This window comes from Trichoderma citrinoviride, assembly GCF_003025115.1.
Source record: "Trichoderma citrinoviride strain TUCIM 6016 unplaced genomic scaffold BBK36scaffold_7, whole genome shotgun sequence".
Classification (NCBI taxonomy): domain Eukaryota; kingdom Fungi; phylum Ascomycota; class Sordariomycetes; order Hypocreales; family Hypocreaceae; genus Trichoderma; species Trichoderma citrinoviride.
In genome coordinates this window covers 81,150-102,140 of record NW_020194715.1, presented here as the reverse complement: position 1 = coordinate 102,140, position 20,991 = coordinate 81,150, and the positions used below count along the sequence as shown (strand labels likewise).

The 20,991-nt window shown below is 49.3% G+C and overlaps 7 protein-coding genes and 1 non-coding gene across 8 annotated transcripts; 5 read left to right on the top strand and 3 right to left on the bottom strand.

The window, feature by feature from the left end:
* Nucleotides 1-11: 11 nt before the first annotated feature.
* On the bottom strand, nucleotides 12-1,712 carry BBK36DRAFT_1118938 (FAD/NAD(P)-binding domain-containing protein; the record flags this gene model as incomplete). Its single annotated transcript, XM_024890534.1, has 2 exons — nucleotides 12-1,167; nucleotides 1,228-1,712. 2 exons carry the CDS (start codon nucleotides 1,710-1,712, stop codon nucleotides 12-14), a joined length of 1,641 nt encoding a protein of 546 aa, XP_024749437.1.
* A 771-nt stretch (nucleotides 1,713-2,483) lies between these two features.
* Nucleotides 2,484-2,555, top strand: BBK36DRAFT_t97. The gene has a single exon. It is a non-coding gene; the product is annotated as a tRNA-Met (tRNA).
* A 190-nt stretch (nucleotides 2,556-2,745) lies between these two features.
* On the bottom strand, nucleotides 2,746-4,459 carry BBK36DRAFT_1200071 (MFS general substrate transporter; the record flags this gene model as incomplete). The annotated part of the gene is made up of 4 exons (XM_024897115.1): nucleotides 2,746-3,306; nucleotides 3,370-4,040; nucleotides 4,125-4,184; nucleotides 4,405-4,459. 4 exons carry the CDS (start codon nucleotides 4,457-4,459, stop codon nucleotides 2,746-2,748), a joined length of 1,347 nt encoding a protein of 448 aa, XP_024749436.1.
* Nucleotides 4,460-8,307: 3,848 nt separating this feature from the next.
* Nucleotides 8,308-8,920, top strand: BBK36DRAFT_1119729 (hypothetical protein; the record flags this gene model as incomplete). Its single annotated transcript, XM_024890622.1, has 2 exons — nucleotides 8,308-8,639; nucleotides 8,698-8,920. 2 exons carry the CDS (start codon nucleotides 8,308-8,310, stop codon nucleotides 8,918-8,920), a joined length of 555 nt encoding a protein of 184 aa, XP_024749435.1.
* Nucleotides 8,921-9,777: 857 nt separating this feature from the next.
* On the bottom strand, nucleotides 9,778-10,510 carry BBK36DRAFT_1118951 (S-adenosyl-L-methionine-dependent methyltransferase; the record flags this gene model as incomplete). The annotated part of the gene is made up of 2 exons (XM_024890535.1): nucleotides 9,778-9,980; nucleotides 10,033-10,510. 2 exons carry the CDS (start codon nucleotides 10,508-10,510, stop codon nucleotides 9,778-9,780), a joined length of 681 nt encoding a protein of 226 aa, XP_024749434.1.
* A 1,167-nt stretch (nucleotides 10,511-11,677) lies between these two features.
* Nucleotides 11,678-14,955, top strand: BBK36DRAFT_1168740 (hypothetical protein; the record flags this gene model as incomplete). The annotated part of the gene is made up of 6 exons (XM_024895222.1): nucleotides 11,678-11,682; nucleotides 12,529-13,482; nucleotides 13,547-13,848; nucleotides 13,910-14,073; nucleotides 14,174-14,335; nucleotides 14,839-14,955. The coding sequence occupies 6 exons, from the start codon at nucleotides 11,678-11,680 to the stop codon at nucleotides 14,953-14,955; spliced, it is 1,704 nt and encodes a 567-aa protein (XP_024749433.1).
* A 1,263-nt stretch (nucleotides 14,956-16,218) lies between these two features.
* Nucleotides 16,219-17,419, top strand: BBK36DRAFT_1159172 (Aldo/keto reductase; the record flags this gene model as incomplete). The annotated part of the gene is made up of 4 exons (XM_024894174.1): nucleotides 16,219-16,263; nucleotides 16,321-16,877; nucleotides 16,980-17,049; nucleotides 17,111-17,419. The coding sequence occupies 4 exons, from the start codon at nucleotides 16,219-16,221 to the stop codon at nucleotides 17,417-17,419; spliced, it is 981 nt and encodes a 326-aa protein (XP_024749432.1).
* Nucleotides 17,420-17,919: 500 nt separating this feature from the next.
* On the top strand, nucleotides 17,920-18,971 carry BBK36DRAFT_1118811 (hypothetical protein; the record flags this gene model as incomplete). The annotated part of the gene is made up of 3 exons (XM_024890517.1): nucleotides 17,920-18,355; nucleotides 18,446-18,750; nucleotides 18,804-18,971. The coding sequence occupies 3 exons, from the start codon at nucleotides 17,920-17,922 to the stop codon at nucleotides 18,969-18,971; spliced, it is 909 nt and encodes a 302-aa protein (XP_024749431.1).
* Nucleotides 18,972-20,991: the final 2,020 nt, after the last annotated feature.

Genomic DNA, 20,991 nt, shown 5'->3' with positions numbered 1-20,991 from the left:
GTGTTCTCGCTTTAGTTGTTCTCCTCCCGTAAAATGCTGTACATGTTTCCATGGCCCGAGAGATAACTCGCTAGTCCACTGTTCTCTTCATGATCCTCTTGGTATGAATCTGGCTTGATCATATCTTCAATGGCCCATGCCACTCTCTCTGCCGCAACTTTTGCTCCCCCGATATTCGGTGCTGCTGGCCCAATCTGAAGAGCTCCCAACCGTCCAGCCAAGAATAGAGGTATACCATCTTTCCACATGAGATCCTCATTGATGCAAGGGAACCCACCATGCCCGTGTATGGGGTATTTATGTAGCATTGTTTGCAGATACGGCAGGCAAGTAAAGTCCGTTTGGATCCCCGTCGCGAAATATATGTAGTCAAAAGCTGGCAATCCGGCAATGGGCGGCTCCGTCTTGACGGACCAGAAAGTCGAACCATCTATGTCCTTGAGTTCTGCGTCCACGAGCGTGGTATGGTTGCGTAGCTCTATGGTGCCGGCTGCGATGCACTTCTTCACTTTCTTGTAGTAAAGAGGCGTGAGGCTGCCGCCACCGCGGGCCTCCTTTATGATGGCGAGGCGCTCAAGATCCGAGTCTGCTGTCCAGAAACGTGCTTGTTCGGCGTTTTTGTATTTGCCCATCCATGAAAGGTCGACGTCGAAGTGCTTGATCCTCAAAGGACCTCGCATGAGGTGCCATACTTTGGTCACGCCCTTTTTCAGGGCCAACACAGCGAGCTGTGCAGAGGTGAGGCCGCCGCCAATGATGAGGATATTGGTCGAAGAGCCGGCGGCAATGCGTGATTGGACAAGAGCGTCGGGAAACTGCTTGATTTGCATACTGTGGCACGCCTGGGGGATCGTGCCGCCGGCTGTGAAGGGAGCTGACGGGAGCGGAGGGATCTTGGGTGTATTTGCTGGGCCGACGGCAAGGACGACCGCTTTGGCGTAGTATTGCCTGGTCTTGTCGGTGGTGATAGTGAAAAGCTTTGCGCCATCTACCGAAACGCCCCTGACTTCACCATAGTCAATGTCTTGCAGTGTTTCCTTGCGGATCAGTTGCCCTCCAAGATCGTATCGTCCGGCGACTTGCGCGCAATGGTCGCTGAAGAGGGCCTGGGATGGCGTGTAGTAGTCGTTTCGATCTCGAAGATTGATATCGATCCTTGCCTCCTGTCTGGTGTTTCCATTGTCAGCGCCTTATGCGAGGAATCGTGAGGTAGAGGAGTTTTCATACTTGCCACCACACACTTGGCGTTTGGCCATCTTTTTGCTCGCATGCTTGCTAATCTCTTTGCCCACACAATTGCGAATCTCGACAAGCTCATCTTCTCGCTGGTGATAGTATGCGTGAGCCAGAAGCGCGTCTCTATCCAGCGGATCCACGTGCCAGAGCATCGGACTTCGCAAGTGGGAGATGTCATATGTCTTGAAGAGGTGGTTCCATCGGCCGAGCCACTTGTTGTCCGTGGCGTCCAACACGAGCATCTTGTATTCGGGGCGAGAAGCTTTCGAGTGTTGAGCCTGGGAGATTTTGCCACTTTTTACGTGCTTGAGGGCGACTTGCTTGCCGTACTTGCCAATCCAGTGGTAACGGCGGTGCTCCTCGTCCGTGAAGAGGGCGGCTGGAGTGTGCTCACGGAGCCGAGAAGCTGTGGCGAGACCGCAGGGGCCTGCACCGACGATGATGACATCGTATACTTCGTTTATTGTTTCGCTCATGGGTACTGGCTCTTCCTCGTTTTCTGTATGTGGTGGGGGAAAGTTGTGTAGGCCTGAAGGAGAGGAGTACTCGTAACTGTTTCTTCATGATTGAAATGCTTTAGGTCCCTTGCTCCTAATATCTTTCCGTCCCGTTTAGCAGAGAGAACCTTGATGGCCGAATTGCATTCGCCTTTCCTACGTGATATACATGTTCCAATAATCCGACAAGCTATCTTTGTTGGTGAGCTAGGAACCTAGTCGATGATGTTGGATGGACCTTGATGGACTGTGGGGAAGACATCAAGGTTGTTTGCGGTGAGAAGCCTGTAATGCCAGCAAGAAAAGCAAACTATGCAATAGAACACAGAATTGAAAGCAATACGCTTGTCTTCTTGTACTCTCCATGAACATCAGCAGGCTCTTTTGTCATGCTGGCCATTGTCGTCTTGGTCAGCATTCGAGTAGTTCTTGGTGGACTGTGTACATGTAGTTATCGACGTATGAGTATGCAAGGCTGCAATTTGGGGCACCACCATCAAATTGGCACATTAACCCCCCGTGTCTATTTTGGCAGGCAGGATCTAAGACAGATTTGACATGTCCACTATTCATAGGCTTTCCATCATTGAGAAGCTTACAAAATGGCCTATTGCATTCTTCATTTACCGGGTTCTGAGTTGACAACCCCATCAGGGCCGTTCTTGAAGCTATTCCCCACTCCCGAGTCTTTTTCTCATCCACCCATACGTAGCGAATTTACAACGCTTAAATCCCATCAAGCGAATCAAAAGCAATTTGGCGCAGTGGAAGCGCGCCGGGCTCATAACCCGGAGGTCGCACGATCGAAACGTGCAATTGCTATCTCGCCTGAATCTCTTTTTTTTTTTTTTTTTTTTTTTTTTTTTTCGTCTTTTTGTCCATTCCTTTCCCGCTTCATAGGATCGACATCTCCTGGCCTTGGAACGCAGACAAATGCTTTTTCATTCTTGACTCATATATATATACCTTATCATAAATCGTACGTCGCCAGTGCAGAAGAGCAATCGCAAACTCAACGCCATCTTGTCCACGTAAAGGAGCAATAGACCCCGCTCAACACAGACAGCATGCCCAGGAAACAGCACAAGTGCATCCACTCCTGGTTTGTGCTAAAGTGGAAAATGTTTCCGCAGGCTGGACCGAGGAAGAGGCCCAAGGCCCATGCCGTGCTCAGACCGCTAAGCATCATGCCTGGAGTCAACACTTTCAGTTCCCAACTCAGCTCTGCGCCGCTGGCTCGAATGCGGCTCCTCAGAGTCTCGAGTCTCTGTGCGGCGGCAGATATGGCAGTCGTTTGAGTCGTAGTGGCGAGAGAGATGCAGAGGCCGATGGATCCCACGTTCACCACGAAGAGAATGCGAGTTGTCGTGTCGTCTCCAGTGAGGAAGCCAAGAGTGACCATGAAGACTCCGCACGCAAGCGCTGATACCGTGCTGAACCATCGAGGGCCGTACAAAGTTGTATACCTGCCAACAAGGGGACCGCCGACCATGGGCAGAAGCAATGCGAACATGACGCCTCCACCAGCAGATGAGGTCCAGCCAAAATGACGAAGGACATAGATTGGGATGGTCTGTTGGTGCGCGTTAGCACAAAACCCAATAAATGAGTTGATAATGCGTGTAAGTGAGCTTACGGCTTCCAAGGCTGACCGAACGACACATGCCATGGCCGCCCCCGAGACGCTGGACAGCCAGTTCCATCCCAGCGTCCTCATTGCTGCTATATCATCGTCGTCTTGGCAGTCGGTCGTTCCAGAAAGAGCCGATCGATCATCCCCTACTCCTCGTTCCAGATCCGTCGACGAGGTGTGATTGCATGCATGTAGCGTTCCGTGAGATACTGCCGTAGAGGTTCCAAGTAGCGCATCCGCTTCCGAAAGCCCTTTGGCGGCGTCCACCAGGTCTTGCTCCTGCGATGCCGAGTCCTTATCCTTGTCTTTGACAAGAAGGCGGAGAACGATATCAATCGCAATTACCACCTCGACAACGGCAAAAACAGCCCAGTGCCCTAGGCTTTCATAGAGATAGCCCCCTACAATAGGTCCCATCAGCTCCCCAACTGTTGCACCAAGCGTCGTGTAGCCCATGCACACTCCCAGATTTGCTTCGTCTACCTGAGAGACCAGGAAAGCGATGCCGGACACCCAAACGAGGGCCTCGGAGGCCCCCTGCAGCGCGCGGGCGAAGATGATGAGGTACGGATTCTTGCTGAGGAAGAAGAGCAGGGTGGCGACAAGCATGACGCCGATGCCAACGAGGAATGGGCGACTTTTGGCGATGCCTCCGTCGATGTACCCAGCGATCCCTTTTGTGGCGCGAATCAATGCGTCAACAACATCTTATTCTAGGGATGGCTGTTGCTGCTGAGTGAGAAATTGGGTTGACTTACAGTTGGTGATAAGCAGTGCCATTCCGAAGGACTCGAGAGATAGCGCAGCCCAGTAATCGACTTTTGATCGACGACTACGTCAGCGGAAACTCAAGATCTCGCAGCTCGGGTATGGCATGTGATGGGGCTTCTACCTTCTTCTGGAGGTCTTTTGAGTCGACCCGTGAAGAGCTCAGGTAGAAACGGTATAACCAGATCGTATATCATCCCATCCTGGTGAATTGACCATTAGTTAGCATCGCTTCTTGTTCAAAGCCTACTTATTGGTTCAATCACTTACTGTAAAAATTGCAAATGCGACCGCAAAAGTCACAAGTCCCTCCGACGATCTCCATGGTCCTGTTTCCGACAGGAATCCCATGACCGGCACGTTGAGATAGTTGCTTGGACGGTGAGAGTTAGAGTGTGGGAAGTGCAAGCTAGAGATCTACTGATCGAGAACGGTCGTAATGGAAGTTAAAGGGAGCTGCGATTTTAATACTCCGGCTTCACCGCGAGGAATGACAGAAAAAGCCAGAATCAAGATCTTTGAAATGCCTGAGGTGGGCGGGAAATGAAGATACAAGGCGTGGAGCTATGTACCTCATAATCCATACCATAGCGGGCCAGAAGCTTGTTCTCTAACAACGAAGCGTTGTAGTAATACTTGATTGCGACTGCAAATAGGCCCGAACATAGCATTATGAATGCGAAATTGGCTACTTGTAGGTAACACGGTGGCGGACGAGAGTGAGGCCTGTATGTGACTAGCAAGCTGGGGAGCATGCTGTGCCCCCATGGACGTGTCTCACAGTAATAAGATGAGCAAACACCATCTCACGATGATGGGCGTTATCCTACCTAGTCATCAGCCACCATAGTCGAAGTACGGGGAGGCGATAACATGCCGCCTCTGCCAAGCGGCCCTGTCAGGCCCACCAGCACCCCATGAGATACGGAGGATTGGAGTCTAGATATAGTATCATGTCGCTACTTGCTCTGGGTTTGGGTACCGCAGAGCCCTGCGGTGAGGCCTGCCTCAAGCATCAGAAGCTGACTAGGCAATGACCAATAAGACCGAAGCGGTCGGAGCTGAGCATGGCAGGCAATTTGAGATATGACCGGCAAAGGCCTTATCGTTGGAAATCCGACCCTGCTGTTCCGAGTGCAAGAAGCACGCTCCTCTCTGCATAGCATCTCCACTACTGATCCATAGAGACCAGACCGATGCGCGATGGCTGAAACCAGGAAGATGGACGCGCTCTTGAATTCATTATACCCAGGTCAGCTGCGGCCGACGGCCAGTTACATAGTAATACATAGTACTACAAGCAGTATTCTGTCTGGCTCTGGGCAGAGGTGACTGCCGGATCAACCTCTGCTGGGTTCTTGCTTCATATTCTGCCTTACCTATGTACCTATCCAACAGTGGGTGCATAGCACAACACTCTAAATGCAAGAGCATAGCGACAAAATACATATGGACTGCATGGGTTTGGTACTCGGCCGATGCAGGTGCTGAGGGGCATGTTGGAGAAAAGCGAACGAGTACGGGTATGTAAGATGTTCGTGATTAGATCCTTGGAGCGGAGGAACTGGCGCTAGCTCTCTCTACCTATGTCTCAGTAAACCTCCACCACCACCGAATCCTGCACCAGAAGCCAGTGACACATCCTGCCAGCTATCCGGCAGAAAGCTGTCTCTCACGTAAACGAAACAATGGTTAACATGCGATAATCTCCGTGGGATGATGCGCGCTGCTTCTCCAGAGGTAGACGGCTTGATTTCATCACCGATATCAATGAGCACACATAACTCACGTTTTCCAGTCTGGCCTACTGAAGAGGATATGGATTAAATGATCCATCTGCAAGATACGACTTTTTTACCCGAAAGCGGACATGATGTCCCGTGTCTCATGGATTTTCCAGCTGCCTTATAGAGAAGCCAGTGCGCTTTCAGGGATCCAACCCCTCTTGCTACGAACCCTAAGGTAAGCCGCGATATTTAGTAGCTGATTGTGCTTCAGTCTGATGGACGGGCGGTAACAGATTTGGAGTACTCAGACTCGTAGATTGATCGCTGGGCCCTTTTGAAGACTGCAGTGGTGCAGTAGCACGAAGTAATATCGTCTGAGAAAGTAGCGGCCGTGGAGGCAAAATTGCCTCAAATCACGAGGCGCCATGGGTGGAAGAGGTATTGTGACTGTCGAAACACCCGCGAATGAGCTGCTTTCAATGCCTCACGTTACAATGCGTAGGAGCGAGGAGCTCGCTATTGTACCTGTACTGACTAGGTTCCAGCTGCTAGTATTACCACTAACAGTGAGTTAGGATACAGCTACTTCGTAGGAAGCTCAATTTTGATATGTTGACGATTTCAGCCTCCGGGGTCTGACCATGTTCCAACTGGTTGGCACGGTGCGGCGAAGCATGCTCTTTTCGTGATGGGGGTTCGAAGTATGTAGCAACCCAGACTGATTTATGTGCGGTCTTGGGATCTCAAGACGATAAAGGCAGGCGTCATCAATTCCGACGCCGCACGCAGACCATCCTTTATTACATTCTCCGATCGACGCCATCTTGCCTCAGCTCTGAGGAAGCACATGAGAGGAGGCGATGGTGCTGTACCACCTGCTAGGTGCGTACAAAGTACTGGAACTACTAGTATCAGCATACTTAGCAGCTCATATTCGTTCTGTGTATAAGCTTCAGAAGCTGGCAGGTCTGGTCGAGCACAGGACTTCACTCAATTAGTATCAGACGATCAGACATGTTTGATATGTGCTTGTGCGCATGGTATATCTATCTGTAGCTGATTCAACCAGCTCAAATGGTTGCTATTGGCAAGGACTTGGAAGGAATACCTACATGTAGATGCCTGTACACCATCTAGGGGGCTCAGGGATTGCTAGGGCTTTGATCAGTGAGCTGATGATCTGCGACAGGATCATTGGCCAAGCTAAAATCAACTTCATCACGTCCAGTTGTCTGGCAACACGCTCCGGAAGTCAAGCCAAGAGAACACAATGTTATTCCAGGGGAGGCAACTCTTTTCATCGACCGTGTTTACACAATGATAACTTGTTTCTTTCTTTCGCAATGGTCGGGTTGAAGACTCATATGCGAGACTTGTTACCGGCTTCTAGCGTTTCTTTGGGGCTTTACTACAGAAGCGATCGCCTGGCGATGGGTCCGGGCCTCAATTGCCCTTGCGAGAGTAGCAGAAATCCTTAGACGGGATGCAGACAGAACATCATAAGATCAGCTACAGAGTATTATCTACTGCTAAGAAAGTGCAGGAACTTTATATTAATTAGAGATTAACATCCTGCAGGACTGTGCAATACACTTGCGAATTCGGCCAAAACCTATGGCGGTATGCCGGTCAGTGAATCACAACGGCCGTCCTGACAAATTTGAGTCTGTTGGTAGCTTCTCAGGACGAAGCTCTGTATTACAATTCGGACGAGGTGCTCCTCAATATATAATCCCGAAATCTTCAGAAGTAAATCCTTTTCGTCTACACGATTCGCCCTAGTGCAGAAGAGACCCATCCTATTTGTAAATGACTCTGGATTCATCTACAACTATCTCTTGACTCCCGCTCTCCCTTGGCTCTCAGCCAATCCTTTCATGCCTTCCCACCTTCTGTTCCCACATCGACTAGGAATGATACTGTACCTGGGCAGCAGCTCCAGCTTAGCATCACGCAACGTTATTCGCGCACGTAAGAATAGGCTTTTGCGGATCATCCGCGCCGCTATCCTGAAACATGTCAACAGGCCGACGCCTTGCCATTCCCGTGACCGGCTCATTTCAAGCATCACCCAACCAGAACGGGCGGAGCCGTGCGTGGGCGATCAGCCACCATTTCGGGATGTGGAAGGCTAACGCACAAGGTCCTTGGCATGATGGTTGGCACGTCCTCCATCGGGCAGGTCTGTGATGATGTTTCAGACTGCTGGAAAAAACCGTGACCACTCGGCGTGTGCTCTACCCCGATTCTAAGCTAGTTTGAGAGATTCAATTACGTGGGCGACGGGACAAAGGTAGTATTGGGCCACAGATGGCTAATGTGACTCTGAGAATGGAGATGGCGGTGGTGTATAAAAGAATGACTCGTCCGCTCTTGAATGCCGAGAAGAGGAGTTGTCTATAACCCTCACCAGACTTGTTATCTCAGAAGCTGCCTTCTGTTGATCATGAAGTTCACAGCTGTCCTCTTCGCCCTTGCTCCGGCAGTTCTGGCGCTGCCAAGCTCGCCCTTGGCTAAACGGCAGGGAAGCATCACAGCCATCACGGACCAGCTTCTCTTCGACATCTCTCTACCCGACTTCATCACACACCGCGACGCAAAGAACCCCTCCAATCTTGATTGGTCGTCAGACGGCTGCACAGACTCGCCTGATAACCCCTTTGGATTCCCCTTCATTCCTGCCTGCTATCGCCACGATTTTGGCTACCAGAACTACCGCAGTCAGAACCGATTCACCGAGAGCGGCAAGCTCAACATTGACAACAACTTTAAGGACGAGTGAGTTAAGGAAGTTGCCTTGCCGCGAGAATAGTGAATGCTAAGAATAATGGAATAGCCTCTACTACCAGTGCCAGACATCCAGCGTGGAGTCCGTTTGTGACGCTCTTGCCGATGTCTACTACGCTGCAGTGAGAGCATTCGGAGGCGGCGATGCTTCTCCTGGTAAGCGGGAAGAGTCGCAAGAGGACTTGATCAAGGAGTATGAGGAGAAGGTCGAGATTTATAACAAACTCGTCAAGGAGGCCCAGGACAAGGGCCTGCTGCCCATTTTGGACTGAAGAGGTCAGATATTTCGTATATGAAGGCATGGACGAGCGATGATACCAATATTAAGCAATTCTATTTCGAGCTTCTGATTATTGGTCAATTCTGTTGAGGAGCCATATGAGAAACAACACGGAGAGGTTATCGCGGGCGTGTTTTGACGAAGCCGTGCAAGCATATGTTCATGTTACATCGACTTACTTCAATTCATTAGTACCATTTGTATCAGGCCTAGCTCGTCGCTGAGGAATTCATCCAATCTTCTGTTCTGATTACCCCGCACTTGAGCTTCCGTTACCCCGCGTCAACCTCCCAGGGTCGTTCCAGGGCCCGCGGCATCTGATAGACTCCAGGATAGGTATGTGTGCTGATTTACGACGAGAAATCGAGGGCTGCTGATAATATTGTTACGTGCATGGCTCAAGCGAAGGAGACTGTAAAAGGCTTCGAGAGTCCCGAGACTGCACCTACAGAACGCGAACCCGGCCCAAGAGTGCACAGAAGGAGATCAGCCGAGCAATGGAGAAGTGAGAATGATGTTAACTCTCCGGGAGTCCGCTACGAGAGTCGGAGTGGATGAGGCAACATCTAATGCGTTGATCGTCGGGGACTGCGGAACGAAGGTTGCAAGAGTTACGAGCCCAGTGCTAAAGACAAGATGAAAGTAGTGGTGGCAAAGCATGGCAGTCTCAAGGAAGTGCGAGAGGGGGTTCAGATAATAATGGCCCTGACTTGGCAAAGTACAGGTGGACATCGCCTCACACAATGTTCTTATAGAGGAGAACAAGAACGATCAGGTTCGGTTCCTCTTCTAGATATGCTGTCTTGTCTAGTTCAAGTTGGGGGGGGTAAAGATGGTTGAATGGTCCTCTTATTGGATCTTGACACACATCTCTAAGCCCTTGGAATAAGGGAGAGTCAGATTTGTATAGCCGCTCGCCGAGGACCTCAAATGGTCCAAGAGCTCCTTATATCGTGTGGCGGAAGCAATTGAATTATCAATGATGACAACGGCCCCGGACCTGAGCTTCGGCTCTAGAAGCTTCAGGGCAGGCAGGGCAACCGGAGCCCAGACTAGATGTCAGTCAGAAATGAGCCCTTCTGGCAAAGCTAACGTCTAACTCACTATCCAGAAGAACTAGATCGACCTGCGGGATGTTGTTCTTCAGTGTCTCGAGGAGATCCCCTTCTCTCAGATCGACGTGACGCATCACGAGATCCTCACCAGCTTCCTTCCAGTACTGACGAGCCTTCTCTGCCTTTGTATGCTCTTTTTCCGTGGCGATGACTATACCCTCGCCACCGAGATGTTCAAGATTACTACCGATGGCCAACGCAAGATATATCGTGCTCACGCCAAAGCTGGTGCCAATCTCGACGATATTGCGAGCCCCGGTGGCTCTGGCCAGCTGATAGACGAAGTGGCACTTGTCTTGGTCCAGTGCAATGAACTTGTCTCGCATTAGCTCATCGAATCCATCGCGAGAGCTCAGATATGTAGACGGGAGAGCTGCTTCTTGTGCAAGTGACTCTTGATGCAGACGATTAAGCAGCGCGTGAACATGGTCAGGCGCCACGACGGGATTTGGAGCCGGGACCGACATTCTGGGACTGATTCAACCGAAGCTTCCTTTTCTAAGGGTCAGATTCCCAATGGTATGGCGAGTATGTGTATAGTTTGCAATTGTTGTATCCTGTTTAGAGGCGCCAGCACCCTTAAAAATCCGAAGAAAGGTACATACATGTAATCCGCTGCTAATTCGATACAATTCAATATGGCCCACTATAACTGACGTTTGGCGCTCTGTGAGATTCGTCTTCGACGCACAATGCACGCAACCAAGAGTATCCACTTTGACTTTATACATCAATGGTCAGCATTTCCTTTTTACCGAGCCCCTACAAAAGGCAGTATCCTGCTCTCAGTCAACGACTGGTTTCTCTTCGTTTGTGTACTTCGTAATTGGCGAGCTTTCTGTCGCGGTAGCAATCTGTATTCTGGTAGGGTACCTTTCCTGTTCTCCGCACTGCGGGTGACGATTCGGCCCTGACCGGCTTTAACAACTACGGGCCGCTGATGTAATAGATGCTCGGCCACTGAAAGCCCGGGATAATGGCGGTCCTTTTCGCCTAGCGGTGTTCGTTCACCTTCAAGCGGTTATTGACCTCCGCAGCTGAGCGTAACACGCGCTCGACCGACGGGAGGCGGCTCTGGAGTTCATCGCGATTGCAGCACCTCGTCTACACATTGTATTAGCCGGGCAGCAAGGCTGTCCCGTCATATCCGCGTGCAATGAGAGCCCGTACTGACGGCGTTGAGAAGGCGCACGCATACGGCAAGCTGTTAAGGTTCAAACAGCCAAACTATGCCGGCCCAACGTGAGAGCACCCTCAGCTCGCATAATAGCCAGCATGTAAAGCAGCTTCTAACAAGTACATTGTTCGATCAATTATCTTCTCATCTGTAGAGATTTGACGTAATTCACGAAGCAAGCAATAGGAACCCGGTGGAATGTGTGTCTACAGTACCACATCTGGTCAAACGGGCTACCAGAACAAGAACATAGGCTGCACCCCTGTATATAATAGCGAACCTTCTAATCGCTGTGAGTTTACTGAATCGGAGGACTGGCGGAATGGCTAAATTCCTTCCTATTGGCGCGGAGTACCATATTCGCGGACATGGATGGCTTGATCCGTCTAGCCAACGCTATCCGAGTGCCTGGGTGTCGAGGAACGGCCTATCCATCCTCAAGGCAGGCCTACGTACGATGCCGTGCCCTCCCAGGGTGGAGCAGCCGGGGAGTCTGGTTCACATGGCATAGCCATCGGGTGTTCGGCGGCTCAGAGACCATTGTGCGGCCGACAAACATGGACTTTGTTGTAGAACGAAATTGCTTTTTGCTGCGAGCCGGCGATTCTTCAATGCAAGCTGAAATCTGCTTGTCCCTCGGGCATTTGACTGTACAATGCACTTCATCATGTCGTCCAAGCGAACCCTTGTTGATCCTACTTGCACCGATGAATCTGCCTCCCTGTTTGCTATCTAAGGCGGACATGTATCGACGACTCATACCGTCCCACAGCATCACGTACTTGATGCCAAAACTGACCATCAGTACGTTGCAGAGCCAAACAATGGCTGATATTGTCTGAAGCCCAAGCGGAAATACGGAAATATCGAACGGCTTCATCTTGTTTTCGTCCGCCAACCCCGCTGATACAAAGCCTAGCCAGTGCGTCGTAATTTCGACGGAACACGCGGGAATACGAAAGAGCTTTTCCTGCTCTGTGCAACAAAAACTTTGCTCTGGACAAGAGACGCGAGGCGCCAATCACGTTGATCCGAAAGGATTCTCCAGGTTCTGCTTCTGTCAGCTAAGCAGGTGTCAACTTCGTGAACGCAAAAGCTCTTTATTACTGCATAGATGCCACCCTGACTAATGAATCCTTAAGCAGCAAACGCGTGTCCGTCTATTGGCATCCCATCGTCTACAATTATAGCCGGTTGGAGACGGAGATACTTCAACTCACGGCCTTCATTTCTCAGACCGAATCCCTTCTCATTCCCTCCTTGCTTTCGACCGTGAATACCGTCTGTTGCCGCCATGACAAACATTAGCAAAGCGTGCGAGGAATGTCGGCTTCGGAAAATTCGCTGCGAGGGCGGAACACCCTGTTGTCGATGTTTGAAGCGCAACATGCAGTGTGTGTACCGCTTCAAGGTCCGAAATCGCCTGAAGAGATCAAGAATGAAACCCAGGCCACTGTCAGAGGAGACTAATCACGTTACATCTTCGGAGAGCCGAGGAAATCGCAGTCATCAATCCGAGGTCGAGAGCAACCATGGGTTTCATGTCCACAGCATAGCAGCACTCCCACTGCCTTCGTACAGCTTTCAACTGCACTATGGGCCGTCTTCGAATTTCTCAATCATGCACCTGGTGTATAGTCAGATGTGCGGCGCTCAAAAGCCCCTAGGTAGAGACGAAGAGGTGGCCCAAGTCGGCCCTGGGCTAGAACATTTCGACTACCAATACCTGTTTTTCGGCGACCTGGCAGACTCAACCAATTTTATGCCTTCTGCCGGGGTTTACTTCACTGCGCTTCCATCGGAAGAGTTGTCCAAAGAACTCCTTGAACGGTATCTCTCTACTTATTGGCATATGCTCCCCATTGTCACCAAGGACCTATTCAGGCAGCGTCTGTCACAAATGTACTCTTCGCCTGGCCTCTGTCCCTTCGATTCACTGGAAAGCATGGTGATACTTGCTGCGATTGCGGTGGGTGCATCCATGAAGGGGGAGGAGAACATCGCAAAAGACCTTTTCAACGGGGTGAAGATAAACGCGAAACGCGCCAATGAACATGTGAATATTCAGTCTATCCACTTGGAGCTGATGCTTGCGCAATTCCGAATCGAGAGATCAAAACCACACTCTGGCTTTATGCACACGGGAAATGCGGCGAGAAAAGCAATTGCAGCGGGTCTCCATAGGGGAGTCAACGTTCGAAATAAGCCGGAAGATGCTGCTCAGCGTAGGCTAGCATTCTGGTGTACGTACGTTTGGGAAGTGTCAGTAGTCCTTGATCCCACAATTGGGCTTCTAACCATATGGCTGACTTAGTCTCACGTCCAGCTGGGTTTGCTTCATTCTTGGACGCCAGACATCCATCTCCGAGCTTGGCTGCGATATCCCTATCCCGACCGACGACAAGATTATGGCCGCCTTGGTCAAGCTGACGAAAATTGTGTCCCATTGCGCTGATCAAATTTACAACCGCCGCTACGATTCTTTGGTACGCATGTGGGATGCGGTAAATGAGATTCGTGGTCAGCTGCGCAACTTTGCCGATGAGCAGCGCAAGGAAATCGGCCTTGAACCAGACAGAGTATCATGTACAGGGGAATCGAGCTTCTGCTTGACAACAATAGCCGCAAGTAAGTAGAACGCCGGTGCAGTCACTAATGCCCAGTACTGACTGTATTTGCTCAATTCAAGTGTACCATCATACTCACTTATTGCTCTTTCGACCCTTCCTGATATTGAGAGCAAAGCTAGATCTCATACCGCCTACCCTTAGAACTCCAGCATTGATCAAGCTTGACAAGCTTGCATGGCTGAAGGGCGTGTGTGAGAGCTGTTTAGATACTGCTCAAAAATGCGTGCGGCTGATAACTAAGACTTGCGAGCTGGATGAGAATTGCAGAGTATGTTAAGAATCTTTGATCCAGTCATAGGCAAAGGCAGCTAATGCAAATGCAGGGAACGGTATACATGGCATCCTTCCTCGAGGGAGCTTGCTTTGTCCTCGGCTTTGACATGCTCTCAAATGCATCGCGGCGCGCAATTCATCTCCCATATATGCAGAAAGCCGTTGAATGCCTCTTGGCAATGAAGCCCAAGCAAGCCAAACCCCTCCCACAAGTCCCGATTCTTGCAAAAGGGTTACAGCACATAATATCCTCTTCCATGTCCTTGGATGCTACTTTTACCGGAAGATCACAGCTGGCTTCCCTGTGTAACGGCAGCTCGTCAATGACAATATCCGCTAACACCGAAACGAACCACGGAGGTACTGAGCCTCAGAACTTTTTACCTCCGCCTCTAGCGGACAGCCACATCCTCGGCAGTACGATATATGATCAGATGTGCTCAGCAACATCCTACATGGAAGACGGCTGGCAGACTATGAGCGCCGAGATGCCCTGGCACGAAGACCCCGACCAACTTCTTCTAAATCTGCAGCACTGTGGGTGGACTTATCCGAGTCACCAACCAAATTGAAAATTTGAAGAATTACAAGAAAGACACATAGTGAATGGTAGAGGATGAACCATAGAGATGGCAAATGCTGCCTAAGTTCTCACATAGCCATTTGCCCAAGTTTGGTATTGCAATGGCTTACTCTTGTACAATATTGCTTATAGATTCACAACATCTTCGGAGAAACTCGTTGCGCTGGAGCAACCGCCGTGCTAGAAATACCATTCCAGCCTTTGCTTCTTGTCATCGGCTATGGGGAAATCGGCAGCGTCCGTGACTGAGAAGAATGCTGATTGCCAGTTGGCATACATAACTCCGTCACGACAAGCCTCCGAACGAGATTGGGGTGCTTGACAGCCAAAGCCGTTGCTATGCCGGCTCCCATATCGTGTGACAATATGTAGGTAGAAGGAATATTAAGGTAGTTCAAGACACTTTTTAAAGTCTTCTGCGGAGGCCAGCAGTATATCGCAAGTGAATGCTGACATTTTCAAGCAATGCGCTGATGCTCCCAGTCATCAAAACTTGTGAGTCTACTGGCCTATCGTAGAACAAAGAAGATTGTGAAAATGAGCGGTAGTTGCATTTGGTGTCGTGATTAATACAATCTCGGAATGACTTTTTGAGGTCATGAAATGGTAGTATCTGATTGAAAAAATCATTGATTTTGTAACCATATTTGTACTCAGCCGACTTTCTCTTTCGCTGGCAATCGCGGTTTACGTATGTTGGTGAGATTTGCAGAGAAGCTACGATGATGAAACACTCAGTGACAAATGCATGTCCATGCGATAACTCTGGGAGAGTTATAAGGCAGCAAGTTGCACTAGTAGTGTCATGCGTGTAAGCTAATTGACGCTCATTAAGGAATGATGGTAAATGTTAGGTAGAGAAACACCTCGGGGTTATGCCATACCCGGCCTCTAGATGTCTACTGAAGACAACACGTAGAGGACCAATGGTGGAGGATTTTCAACAAGCCACCCATTAATGTTGATTATCAATCCTCATCCTCAAGCCGCAGAAAAGCTGTGAATATGCCGAAGCTAGACCGATCTGGCAGTTGCCATTTCGAGACTGTCCCTTCAAGAAAGAGACGATTTTACTTATTTTGCTTTCAGGGGATGTGTTTGGCAAGTAGACAATTGACGTAAATATTGTTTAGAGCAGATTCATTGTCCATAAGTATACGGCGTCAGTTTCTCGCTGTTGACCCTTGCAGTTGCTACATTTAGCATAGGCTGCCGAAGACGCGATAGGCTTCACCACTTGTGCCCACAAGCCAAGAACTTCCACTGGTCATTGATATTCATTCTATGGTCTGGGCAGTGAGATATTTCTTTCCAGAGGATTTCAAAGCAATTATTGAAGGTCTGCAATGCGGGAATTTAGAGACAAGAAGCCATTGGTTGGTAATTGGCCTCGAGGAGCTGTTCATTGAAGATATAAAGAAGCACATCCAAGCACGATGGAAGTGAATCTACAGCATCACCACTCGACGCAAAGTCCGGTAACAGCCACATTGATAAACGCTGAAGTTCCAGATGGCCGCCAAGTCACCCGTCAACATTATCGCCGGAGCAGGCAACGTACTTGTCCCTCTCTAAAAATGACCTGTTGACCATACTCTAACTCTTGTTTTCCAGATTGGCGACAGCAAGATTGACAAGACTGTCCGATATGACACGCCCAATCAGGTAAACGCGTACCTGGACGCCTTTTACAAGCGAGGGTACAAGCAAATCGACACCGCGCGCAATTATTCTACTGGGGCGCCTGGCACTTCAGAACCAAGACTTGGTGCAGTTGAGGCAGGAAAACGGTTCATTATCGACACCAAAGTGAAGTCCCGCGAGCCTGGGAGCCACAAGAGGGAGAGAGTTGCTGAGGATATCAACACTTCGCTTAAAGAACTGAAGATCGACCAGATAAACATCGTGTATCTCCATCAACCGGATAGAGCAACCCCCTTTGAGGAGACCTGTGAGGCCATTGACAAGGCTTACAAGGAGGGAAAGTTCAAACAGTTTGGACTCTCCAATTTTACGGCAGGTGAAGTCGCACAGGTCATCAAAATCTGCGAGGGTAGGGGTTTCGTGAAGCCGAGCGTCTACCAGGGGCAATACAATCCCCTTGTCCGAGGTGGAGAGAAGGAACTGTTCCCTCTCCTGCGCAAAAACAACATGGCTTTTTATGCATGGAGGTATGTGGCGGCATACTATCTCTGCGTGTTGTGAATTGGTCCAACATCACGAAAAAGGGGAAGAGGAGCCAGAATGCGGCGATAAGCTGACACTTGAAATAGTCCTGCTGGGGGAGGCTTCTTTGCTGGAAATTACAAGACCGGTAAAGAGGGCGGTCGGTTTGACAAGTCGGTAAGTCTTCCAGGTGAAACAAGTGTTTTGTCAATTGTGAATAATTGACATGGAAATGCAGACGTTCCTCGGAGGTTTCTACTCAGCTTTGTATCTTAAGCCCTCAATTGAGGCCGCAACCGAAAACGCCTTGGCTGTTGCTACCAAGCACGGCATCAGTGGCCATGCTGCTGCTTTGAGATGGACCGTTTATCACAGTGCTCTCGATGCAAAGTACGGCGACTCTATCATCATCGGCGCGTCGACTATCGATCAACTTAATTCTAATCTCGACATTGCCGAGGTGGGGCCCCTCCCGGATGATGCTGCCGAAGCCTTCGATGCCTTGTACATGGAAGCTGGCGCGGATGAGATACCTTATGCCTTTTGAAGCTGAGGTCACGTTGTACGGGGCTAGATCATTCGGCTTATTATTGGTAATCCGGCAATATCTGGACAATCTTCGATGAAATCCCATTCGCCCATCATTGCATGACTCGGCCTGATTACGAGAGCAAGGAGTTGGTAGAATGCCGGCAAAGAATCGGCAGGCTTCGGGACTCCGAATTAGGAAACTGCACGACTTGGCAACGCCTGATATGGCCTAGGGTGGAATTTCATAGGATCCCGTAGCAACAGTTCGGTTCTGGCTTTATCATCTCCTTCATTGTATACGTAACTTGACTCTCAGATGCATACATACACAGTACTTGTGACGGAATGAATTAGTCTCACTTGCTCTGTTCCCAATCATTGAATTGCCCAAAAGTGCAAGTATTCACATAATCTCTTCAGCGTCCATTAACAGCGACTCAGCGACTCAGCGACTCAGCGACTCAGCGACTCAGCGACTCAGCCAACTCTGCCAACTCAGCGACTCAGCAAGTCGCTATGAGTTTACCTTCACGGGGAAAGGTGCATTTTGTGTACCTCACGGACCCTGTTAAAGGAAGCGCCATTTCTTCACACAAGGCAGCAAAGTCACATGCGGCGCGGCACGGTCATGCAAGGATACGAAGGCAGCGAATGAACGAGCACCAACATGAGAGGAACAAGCACGAAGGAGGCAGCCAAACACTCCCAATAGCCGCGACGGACTCCGTTTCGTCGGCTAGCATTAGCCGCTCTGGATTGGCGGAAGACTCAAACGCCAGTTCTAGAGGCAATGGAGGGGGGACTGGAACCAATCGTGAAATAATTCTGCATTTTCCTCGCGTCTCTCAGCCTTCTATCTTGGAAACGTCACCATTTACTTCAGTCTCCAAGAACATCTACTCCTTGTATGGAACCAGGGTCAATTCGACTCAGCAGTTTCTTATCCATCACTGTAAGTATATCAGTCAGCCCAACAGTGTACATACCGATAATGATTCATTTGAACCTTGTTGCGCATTGACTTGGCTTACACCATGCTCAGACGTTAGCGTTGTCATCCCCTTTGGCAAACGCCACTGCCAGAAATACACGGACTCTAAGGTGTGGAAACGATTTATGTTCACCGAGTTGTTCCCTGTTGCCCTTGCAAATCCTGGATTGCTGAGCGCGATATTACTTGCCGCCTGCCGGAGCCTTTTCGAACAAGACAAGAACAGCCGTTATGTACAGCTGGCCACATATTACAAGCTCGTTTGCCTTCGATCTATGAGTGAACTGCTCGCCATCCAAAATCTTCATGTGGGCGACTCGACAATAGCCCAGGCATCTTTGTTAGCAGCAGACGAGGTGGGTTTCACCCGGTACACTTTGGCGAGGCTGATGCTAAGCTTTTGAGACAGCTCAACCTCGGTGACAGAGAAGTCTCAAGACAGCACATCGAAGCCGCAAACAGGATGGTCGCTATGCAAGGAGGTAGTGCGATGCTTGGAATGAATGGGTTCCTCGCGGCCATTGTAGACACCTTGACGTGTGCTCTGGCTCGTCGAGATCCAATGTGTAAGCTTTAGAGTCCCCCAGACACTTTCAGTTGCTTGGTATTAACTCAATGTCAGCGTGTGATATGCTATGAACGTAGGTTGGCCAGTGAACTCTGCCCTTTCAATTGGCCGGCCGATATTGTGTTTGAATAAAGGCTGAATATCGGAGTGACGTCTATTCGTCATTGTAGACTTTCTCACCACATAGGCTGAGAAACTTTTGCTCTGGGGATTCCAAGCATGATCCACAGCCTTCTCATGGTAGCACAGGCGGTGGTGCAGAAAGGGTCGAGAAAGTTATCATTTTACTACCGTCCTTAAGCTGATTAAGAGGTTAGGGAAAGTGCAGGAGAAATATTTGTGATGAATAAGGTGAAGACTTAGCGAGAGATCTATATTGAAGCACAGGGCCTAATGAGACTAAGGACTGGAGACACTAGCCAGAGACTTAATAGTAGAAACGCAGAGTGGTAAAGAAACAAATAACTAAATAATCAAAGGAATACATCATATACCAGCAGCAAGGACTGGTCGTCTGGAAACGGCATGGGCATCTCGGTGATGCTGCATAGTCCTGTGTACCTATTCGTGCGTAGTATGATCTTGAAGGCTATCGTCTATATTTGTGATCATCATTTCCATCTACTGGCGACGGCGAAGACTATACCCGGAAGGAAGTCCATGTACATATATATCTGCTGCCCTCGTAACTATATATACAATTATTCAGGGATAGGCTCCAATCCAGCTGCACTCTAACGTAACACATAGTGTGACCTCATGTCATGTTAGCTGCTCAATATAAGTGACACTGAAAGTCGAAGCTGTGCGGCAGAGTTGCGGGTTTGAGGGTGTAGATCCAAAGCTGCAGGTGGCGAGAAGTGAAGAAGATGAAACAGAGATGTGATGAAAACCAAGAGATTGGACTATAATTCCATGTGCTTTAAGAAAGGATGAAGCTGTCGCAGTTTCCTCGTAGTCCTCCTTTTCTACGTCCGTAACTGTACAATAACATAATTCAGCAACACGTGATAGTGTCTGACTGCGATTAGGTCTTACAAAAGGGGAGAGACAAGTAGTTAGAGGAGCACGTCAGACACAAAAGAAGATGTGAGAACAGCGACTTATGTGGCAATTGGTTCAACAATTGCCATCATTGTGCCCTTCCTAGCAACAATGCAATATGTGAAGGTCTATTTGCTATAGGTCCTATGTCTTAGTTAATCTTCGTGTAGCAATTCAAGTATGAAATCTGCTCCTCCATTTTCAAGTTCAACCTCGATAGCACTGTATCTGTCCCAATACGAGGAATGTGATAATGTGACACTCATTATGAAGTGTTGACAGGAGCTGGACACTCTAGGCTGTATTGAATGACTTTGCGATAATTAACCGGAAGTGGCCTGTAGGTCGTCTTTAATCACGTCGTCTGACTTATGGCACTTGTTGGTGGCTAATGCTGGTTTGACCTCGTGCTAGATACGTACTCATTGAAAGTTCTTAACGCGGTCACCTAGGAAAGGGGGTGTGAGAAGACTGTCGTGCTTACTGGACCCCGTACGAGTAATCATTTGCTGGAATGTTATAGCAATGAACATCATGTGTCTGTAGGACTCATCATCTATGCCCTTGGCTTTTTTAAGTAGGTGAAATAGATTCTCTGTTACAGTCACTTGAAGCCAACGGTTTCCCTCGATTTATTATATATTCTTTTCACACTCTCGTATCTGCGAACTCTCTACTCCATACAGCCGAGTGTAACAAACAGTGCCAGTTTAGTATTCAATAGGTAGCAGTGCTACGATATCCTAAGTGCACATTCACACGGTAGCTTCATCAAAGAGCAAAAGCATTCCTACTCCCCCGACTTGTAAGTCTCGCTCGCTTAGGCAGGAGCCAACCTTTAGCGGTGATGAATGTCCTTGGAAAGCACGCCAAGAGTTGCATTAACGAAAATGGCGTTTTAACGCATGCATTCAGATGCAACCAACAGAGGGCATTCGGGATTGCTGCGGACAGATACTGGAAATAGTTGCTATTAGCGTTCCAT